We start from the raw sequence: 9,045 nt of genomic DNA, 5'->3' as shown, positions 1-9,045 counted from the left end.
GTCCACGGCACCCTGAAGCCCAACTAAAACGCGAAGAAAACGTAGCAGTATGTCTAACACGGTGTTCGAGCGATCTTTGATCGGAGTGGAAACTTTGATCACGACGTATCGACGGTATAAATCTCCTAGTAGCCTTTTCCGTTCTTGAAAATAGGCTCGTAACATAGAAACGTTTTCAAAATCCACTACGATACACCGAATTTCCCAGATTTACGCTAAAAAGTTATCTCTAGACTGGCGCTTCTCTATCGATCGGCGGATCAAGGTACGCGCTCGAGCTTCGCCGACCGTTCTTCCATCGTTTAATCGGCGAACGAGCGTCGCGTGCTGGTCGTGTTAATTGGCCAGCGAGATGCTGCTACTCGGCTGTCGTGGCTGGTGATTGGCACGATCGGCGTTTCAGTCGAAAATAGGTCGGATTCGAAACGATTTTTTCCAGTTCAGGAGATCGTTGAGACACGAACGTTGGAGGAACGGTTGGAAAATCAAATGCACGCCTCGATGTGCACATTGGTCATCTCGCTGGCTCTCAGCTGATTGTTAACGTGTAGTTCCGAAGACGCGTTACTGTGCACCAGATCCTGCTTCCGATGGGCTTGGCGCAGATCGCGAACCGGCCCGATCGCCACGCAACAGCTTTCGAGGGTCTTCCTGAAGGCGGCCCGGAAATCCCGGTTGAAGTAGGCGTAGATGAGCGGATTCAGCGCGCTGTTAAAGTAACCCACCCAAAACACCGCTGCAACCACCGAATCGCTGCTTTCGCAGCTGTCGCACAGAGACGTGATGACGTACCTGTTAACAAAAGAAAAAACGAATAATTACGCGTTTTTGCAGAGTTTTACTTGCCGAGAAACGAAATACGAGATACGGAGGGTAATGTTGTATCTTTACAAATACGAGGAAGATGGAAAAGAGGCAAAACGTGGAATTTTCTTTCTCATTTTTTCGAAATTCGTCGTCCCTGTGACTTTATTGTCTCGATCTTCTTGCGAATTCGCCAGACGTCTAGATCGATGGAATAGCCGGAATATAAGAGCCGAGACGGTTTGCATGTTCGCGAAAGTTTTTCTCTCGGGCGTAGTCGCTCGTCACAGTCGCGTTCTTTTTAAACGTGCCACACACGAGTGTGTCTGCACAGACTCGGCAGAGGGTTTTGATTACTCAACCAAGTTAAAATTTACGAGAAGCTACGTTTCATTCGTCCTCGTTGAATCGCACCTCGGTGCAATCTTCTGTAAATTCGTGTTGATGTTATTTTCTTCCTTCTTTTCGTTCGTTTGTTACTTTTGAATTATATCGACGAGTGGGACGAACGTGTCATTTTCTGCAGTATCTTTGCTTTTGTCGCGTATCGATATAATTTTCTGTTTCATAAAGAGAGAGAGAGAGAGAGAGAGAGAGAGAAAACGGCATGGAATTTAGAAAAGAAAAAGGATGACCCTGTTTTTGGTTAAAAATCTGTCGCACGGTTAAGCGTTATCGTTAGGAAGAAATTGTTTACACTTTCGTAAAACGAGCAACGCAAAGTAAGAAACACAATGAACATGGTAATCTATAGGATATTGGAACTCGTAAGGGTTAGTAAAATAAACGAACGTTTCTGCGTTTATCTTGTTTGAATGAATATGACGAATAGACACAATAGGCGTACATACGTAACCATCCTTGGCTTTCAGTCGGCGTTATGTCATAGATTACGTGATGATAAGGGGAGAGAAAGAGCCAATAACAACGGCTATGACGAGAAAGCGTAGAGAAAGGAAAAGTTTCCAGACGATTAGACCGTTAACATGCACAGACAGTGAACGCGAGCTCGGTTCGATTCTCTCCTAGGGAAAAGTCCGACCAGTTGCTTGGAAAAACAATTGACCTTCACCCTTTGTTGTTTAATTTTAACTCGGACTGTAGCTAAGGTGGTGCACACGATTGATGTATCGATCTTACGAGTGCAAGAGCAACCAAGCGCGCATGGAAATGTTACGACCGATCGAATCTGCTTGGCTTGGTTGGAGACGTAGTTTAGTCGCGTAAGCATTTTCGCTTGTTTACAAAATATAAGCAAAATTATAGGAAATACGGATAAACTGGCATATCGATTTCGGCTGGGAATTTTCGAGCGCGTTCGATATCAGCCGTAATTTGAATTCAAAGTGAGATACTTCTAGCGATCTCGATGCACATTCGAGGGGGATGGCTTTTATGCTTCGGGGTTTCTTTTAGTCAGCGAAGAAAAAAAGATTTGCTCGTTAAACGACTTCTTCTCCGTGACACCCAATGAGGCTCTACGAGAGAGAGAGCTTCAAGAACTTTTCCAATCTCTCGGAATCGTCAGCTTTTCATCCCCTTTCTTCCTTTTTCTTTCGATTCTATTCGTCGAGTGCTCGCTTTCTCAGTAACAAGCCTTCGTAGCCCCAGTAACAAGATCTTCGAGCACCTTGTTCGATGCTTCGACGAAATCGCCGCCTTATCGATCTGCATATGTGGCAAGAAGATGGATTATTTATTACTCTGCAAATGATATTTAAAGCAAAGTATTTGTATTCGTTTATATACTTCTTTATTGCCTTAAAAGTCTAAATCTACGCGAGCATCCACGTTTAAGTCATCGTGCTGTAAAAAAGGAAGAACTGTATCGAAAGCCTTCTGATTTCGAAACGACGGCTTAGGGTTTTTGATCGAGGGCTTCAACCACGCGCAAACACGATATAATTAATACGCGTAAATAAATTACAAACTATTACGTTTATCTACGTTGTATCGTATTTTTAGCGATTCGAGTCGTCGAATCGTTCGATCGCAACCGTGGCACGCTGATGATCGATAACGAAGAATCGTCGAGTTGTAAAAATCCGATGAAAAGGCCGTAGAGGAGCAGCTGAGAAATCCGTGGGGCTCGTCGAGCTTTGGAAAGAAAGGCGCGGCACGGAATTATTTCGCGGTTGCAGACGTGGAGCGGAGCGGATGGATGAAAGAAGCGGAGAAAGGACGCGGATGAGAGAAGGCTGAAAGAACGCTGCTGCCGTGGAACGGGGTCGACGGGAAAATGCCGCGATTTCGCCAACTTTCGCCAACACTCGGCCAACTTGTCAGACCGTGTACGTTTCGCTTTATTAACTCGTCCAGCCGCTGTACGCTTTTCACCCGTTTACCCCGACACCGTCGAGGAATCAACGGACCCGAGTCGAATGTCCGGAGTTTGGCGCTCCAGTTGCTGCAACATCGACTCGCAGCTGCTCCATTTTTTCTTTTCTCCATTTTTCGCAGCAGTCGATGAAATCCGCGTGTGCGATAAAATCGATAAAAAAGAATCGAAGAATTTCGTTTCCTGCTCGATAAACAGCTTCAACTAACTTGGCTGACTAAAAGCATGCAATTATCGATTTTCGTCTTTCCTTAAGCTAATATACGATTCGTAGAAATACGATTCACGCTGAAAGAGCACGAGTGCGTCTTTCCACCGCCGATGAAACTAGCCGCATCGTTCGCGAAATACGAAATTGTCGCTCGAAACGAATTCACAGTTTTCTTTGTCGAAAGACGGTGTAAAACCAGCGGAACGTCGCAGTGGATTTTCTTCTCGAAAAAGACAGGCTTAAATCTCGTTTGATTTCTATCGGCGACGATTACGAAAAAGTTTCGTCGTTTCCACGAAACGAGAACGAACGTTTTCCATTAGGCGAAGCGAGAAACTGGAAACAAAGTGGCGCGAAGAAAAACGTTGCATAGGTAGGAGACAAATCGGACGGAGAGGGTCGAGACGAGCGTAGCCGGAGGCAAGCAGACAAGAAACCAACGCGATAACTTTCGTCGATTCGACGAGACAGCTGAAAACACCGGGGAAATGAACGTTTGCCGTGGAAATTGCGATTCGTAGGAAGAAAATGGTCGCATGGGCCGGAAAATCGCTTGTTTGCGATTCCAGCAATTCTTGGAAATAGTTGAAACCGCGGAATAGATTTATTCTGTACAATTATTTGATATAATTAACTTCTTCGTCTACGTCTTCGAGTATTTGCCAATTTATCGTCCATTTGGCAAAGTTGGTGAAAATAGGAATTTTATTGGGCTGGCAACTAAGCGATCGCGGCTTTTGTTATTAATTGGTATTGACAAAATCACTTAGTCGTCAACCCAATACTTTTTCTTGCGATCGAATGAACTTTATCTAATTTTATCGCAGTCACTTGTTGCGTTGCTCGAGTCGTTTCTATTATTTCTTTCGATAGGTGCGATACCTGCTATAGCGTTTCTCGATAATCAAGTAAGATCCGCATGATTCATCGAACAATTAGCGACGGGACGATATGTCGCTTTCATTTCGTATCCGAGTGATCGATTTATCTTGATTAAGGAAGATCGAGGAAGTGATTATTATTAGTATTTCGATATATGTTTTTATTTGGAAGAAAAAGAAGCAGTTCGTATGTGTTTCCTTAAATAGTAATATACGATTGCTCGTAGTAAATAGCTACTGTTAACTCGCCAATGTAATGTGACCAGCAAGTGCGCTAAAACTAAGTATCATGGTATATGGTACTATAGTATTTTTAAGAGGTTGCCAGTGATACGACCGTATTAGATCTGGCGAATTTGTCGAGGACATCGAACCGATCGAATCTGAAATCGAGTATTCATTGGGAACAATTCGAGAACACGAATTACCACTTTGATCGCAGAATGTAAGAATAACTCGCGAAACCGATAGAAAGGTTAAAAACACATTATCCGAGCTGAAGTAGCTGCCACTTGGAAGCTGAGTCTATCGTGAATATTTATTGCCAATTGTGCTACGTATCGTCTTTTTCTTTCTGACGTTTGTTTTTCAATTACACAGGGAAAAAGACAAAGTACAAGCCGTTGCGTCGAGATCACGCAAAAACAACGACGGGATAAAAACCGCCTCTCTCCGGTTGAAAGCTACACTCTGACAAATCCGAAGAGAGCTCGAACAGTGGCACGAAGAACGGGAACGCGCATAACAATAGAGCTTTCGAATGAAAATTCGATAAACAAAGGGACCGGCAGATCTGGCGGCTGGTACGTGCCGTGGATAACAGGCCAGAATACATTTGTCAGCATCGCTGCGACATTTCCGGCGTTGTGTCGAAACGTGGCCGGTATGCGTGCTGGAGAAATTATTCGTGACGTACGCACGGCGGTTGACGCGACGGTTCTTGGGCCGAGAATTCGACGGCGATATACGTGCGTGTATCGTACGTGGTCTAGGATACTGACCGTTCTAGGCGATGAGAGGATAGCGTCGTAGTCAGGCTGGCAAAGTGGTCGTGAGAAACACTACCTGGACTACTGGACATTAGAATCTTCGTTGCGTAAATTAGTTTCCTAATTACCAGCGAGGTAAAAACGTTACCGCGAAACTTTGCCATTTCGGACACCTCTTATTCCAGCGATATCCGAGAGCGAAAAAAAACCAAATATTCCAGATATACCTACTTAACCGTATTATGCTCTCTGTGTGTGTATATATATAGATATATATATACACGTAAGTAAGGAAGAAATTATCGAAAGAATTAAAGGGAAATGGAAGAGCAGCGAAAACAGCGATAGGTGGCGAATCAGAAGCGTTCGTAACAACGGAAACGACCGGTGAATTGGTAATTGGAAAAAGAAATTTGGTAATTCGTCACTTCGGGAGGATTGGGAGGATAGATGAGAAGACGAAGAAGAAGATCGAGACGCACAGTTTTAGTCGTTCGACTATCCGATGTAATTCGATTCCGTCCAGTTTTACTGTAAATAGTTAAATTAACGCGTCAAGTATAGAAGTATTTGGCAGTACTTTCTTCGTTTCTTCGAGTACTCGTAGAACACAAGTTCGAATCTACTCGAAAGTGTTCGTTCTCGGTTTAGGAACGAGTAGGAAACGCCGTGTGCGAACTAATTGAGATTCTTTTACGCTGGAGACGTTATCGATCGGGTGCTGCCAGTGCCTTTCTCAAGCCCCGGCTGGCGGTCGCGTCACCAAGCTTTTAGGAATTTTGGGATGCACCGCAATATCGAAAGCGTTCGAGCAAACGAGGGCCAAGCCCATCGAAATTCCACTGAATCGCAAGCACCTACTTTTTACCTTGGTCTATTTTAAAGTAGCGTTTTCAGGGCGTTCGAGCGAAAGTTCAGGGGTGGAATAGAATTTCCGAGGAAACGCGATTCTTCAGTATTCTTCGGGTAGGAGAAGACGGGAAAGTTTGGCTTGTAAAAACGATTTTGGTGATCGTTTCCGGTTTTTAATCGCCGAGTTTATTGCAGATCAAATATGGGTAAACGGTGAATATTACGCCTTGCGACTATGCAGATGTTAGTTAATATTAGAATATTAGAGTTTACGAGTATTGGAATAATTTAATATTCGTAATATACTCGATCTAGCGCAATGCGAAATAGAAAAGAAATCCAGGTTTCTATCGCGGGTGACGAGTCGAAATGATAAAGTCTCGCGATGTTACTGGAATATATTATAAATAAATGGAGGAAAAGGACACAAACATTTTGTACGGTTATAGTAATGTCCAAATTCGTGTTTTCATGCATATAATTGAAGATACTGTACTTTAGATATAGAAAAAATCCGCTTTGTTTATTTCGCCTGGGTTCTCTCGTACAATCAATCATCGTTTAGTATCGTGGACAAAAGGCCTAACAGATATATATAAACTATAAACAATGTCGCGAGAGCCGAGGCGTCGTCGATCCTTCGATCGAATAGTTTCGTAGAAAAGGCCTACGTAACCCTGGCCACGAACGGTTGCGGAACACGTGCGTGGTAGGCCTGAGAAAAGACAATGGGATGCTAGAACAGTCAGTGTCAGTGGAGAAGCCAAAGAGTGTGAATCGAGAAATCAGAGAGTGTGGTCCGCGTCAGAGAGAGAGAGAGAGAGAGTGTTGAATCCGTGGTGACGAGAGTTGCAAATTAACTATCGAGTTGTCTAAATACTACAATCATTAAAAATCAATTAAAATCAGCGAATTGGCAAGTTGGCAGTTGTAAATTACAGACACTTTATATGCACTTTCTTTGAAAATGTTGAATTTTAAAATCCGTGAAACGAGACGAGATTCGTACGATTTACTCGGGCAACTGTACTTAGTTTATTACCAGTCTATATAAGAAATAAATTTAACAATGAATTTACTTTCAGTATCGTGGAATTCGCGTGTGACTTGTCAAGTTGAAGCAGCAATATTAATTCAGTTATGTAAGAGAGCTGTGGTATTTCGAGTAGTGTTGCATTGGCAAGCGTAAAAATGCATTTCCAAATTAACGAAGACCAATTTTGTTCGATCGATATTAGAGGGGCGTAATATCGATTAGCTTTACCGTGATATTAAAGGGGCAAAGACTGAATTTGTCGCGCAAAAGATTTCACGCACATCCGCAGTCGACTGTGAATAAAGTTAAATGAATATCACCTTTTGCAAAATTCTATTGAAACACGGTGAAACACGCTCGTTTTTAACCATTTAACGAGTCATTATTTTATTTTCATATCGTAAAACGCATAGTCGTTCGAATATCGAATAAAAATAAAAGAAAATATCCGGTACATCCGCTTAAAAAACATTTATCTTGATCAAGCGAGTTGGAAAATTCATTTTTACAGACAAAAATGTACAATCGATGTGAGGAAAAATCCCCAATCGGTGGTCGTGTTCCGCGTATTTTTAATTCGATATTCTTTTACTGGGAATAGTTTTAATGACGTAACCGTCAGGTTATACAGTAACCACAAGGCCGTAAACGAAAAACGCGACAAGTCACGTTTCGCGTCTTTTACGAGAGTTTTATAAATTTAAAGTTCGGTACATCGTCGACCGATCACGCGTCAAACTTGACGTCGCGTTATCATGCCTTATGATTATTTAAAAATATTAATAACGTTAATTATGTCGACTAATATCGATTAAGTTAAATCAACGCAATGTCATTTGATTTATGCAAGATATCGCGAATTTATCATCTATATTCAGAAGGTACGTACGGCTTTCAAATGGAATATTTTTTCATCGTACCCTACTTTTCTTATCGTATCGTGATTTTTCTTTCTTTTCTCCTTCTTCTTCTCCTTCTTCTTCTTCTTCTTCTTCTTCCTTTTCTTTTTCTTCTTCCTCTTCATACTCTTCTTCTTCTTCTTCTTCTTCTTCTCCTTCCTTTTTTTTTTTTTCGTTTGCTCGATCGAAGAAAAATTTAGAACCGTAGGAAGGAAAAAGGGAAAAGATATAATTGATCGCGATCGTAATCGTATTCCGGTTAATTCGATGGAGCTATCGTAGTTTCAAAGTCCTTTTAGACCACGCGGACGTTTAATGCTCGTCTTAATATATTCGAATGAGTTTTGCCAATTAGCAGGAAGTCGGCTTAACTTGGATCGTGTTTCCTTGGATCTCGTTAAAACGAACTTGACTGGATCAGGAATAATAAGGAATAATAAGGAATAATAAGGAATAGTAAGGAATAGCAAGGAAACCGCTGGTGGACAGAATCAGGGTTTCTGCCGCTTGAAAAGTATGGAAAAGTTAGAGAAGGTGTTGTTGGATGGGATATGGGTGTCTGGCGTTTCATCGTAACACGTCTTTGGTAAGAATGTAACTCGATCGTAACGCTTGTAACGACGCGAATATAATTTTCGACAATGGCGCGAGGGAAGAACGAGAAATTTACCAGAGGAAGAAGGGAAGCCAACAAGCCAGAAACGCTGACACGATGATTCCCAACGTTCTCGCTGCCTTTCGTTCCCTTCTCATTTTGCTGCTGCTGGTGATCGGTGGATCTTCTGGTTGTGGATCCGGCGACGATTGATCCACAGTTGGCAGCGTGGTCAAACCGGCCGAAATCCCATTGATCTGCAGATGTTTGTTTAAGAGCGCTGCCGCCACTTTGCTCCTGCAACCAAACGTCCCAACTTCATATTTCTGTTGATACGCAAGTATCGCAATTCTGGAAAATAAAATAAGGGAACAATGCGTAGCTATTTTAAGCGTTAAAAGTATTCCCTCTGAATAAAAATAGACTCCTCGTAGCTTATG

General features: G+C 42.5%; 1 protein-coding gene across 2 annotated transcripts in view; it reads right to left on the bottom strand.

Annotated features, from left to right (window-relative positions):
• Window positions 1-294: 294 nt before the first annotated feature.
• LOC126874123 (octopamine receptor beta-1R-like) overlaps window positions 295-9,045 on the bottom strand; it is a 46,145-nt gene continuing 37,394 nt past the window's right edge. The window contains exons 2-3 of one of the 2 annotated variants that reach the window (XM_050635804.1): window positions 8,681-8,902; window positions 295-792 (exon numbers count right to left, since the gene is read on the bottom strand). In XM_050635804.1, the coding sequence (XP_050491761.1) occupies window positions 486-792; window positions 8,681-8,902 (529 nt within the window). In that variant the 3' untranslated portion in view covers window positions 295-485. The remainder of the gene's footprint in view (window positions 793-8,680; window positions 8,903-9,045) is intronic. The other variant, XM_050635805.1, reaches the window with a different exon arrangement.

The sequence above is a fragment of the Bombus huntii genome, chromosome 15 (assembly GCF_024542735.1).
Source record: "Bombus huntii isolate Logan2020A chromosome 15, iyBomHunt1.1, whole genome shotgun sequence".
NCBI classification, from domain to species: Eukaryota; Metazoa; Arthropoda; class Insecta; order Hymenoptera; family Apidae; genus Bombus; species Bombus huntii.
Note: the sequence above shows the minus strand (reverse complement) of the source record. Positions and strands in the feature narration are given on the sequence as shown.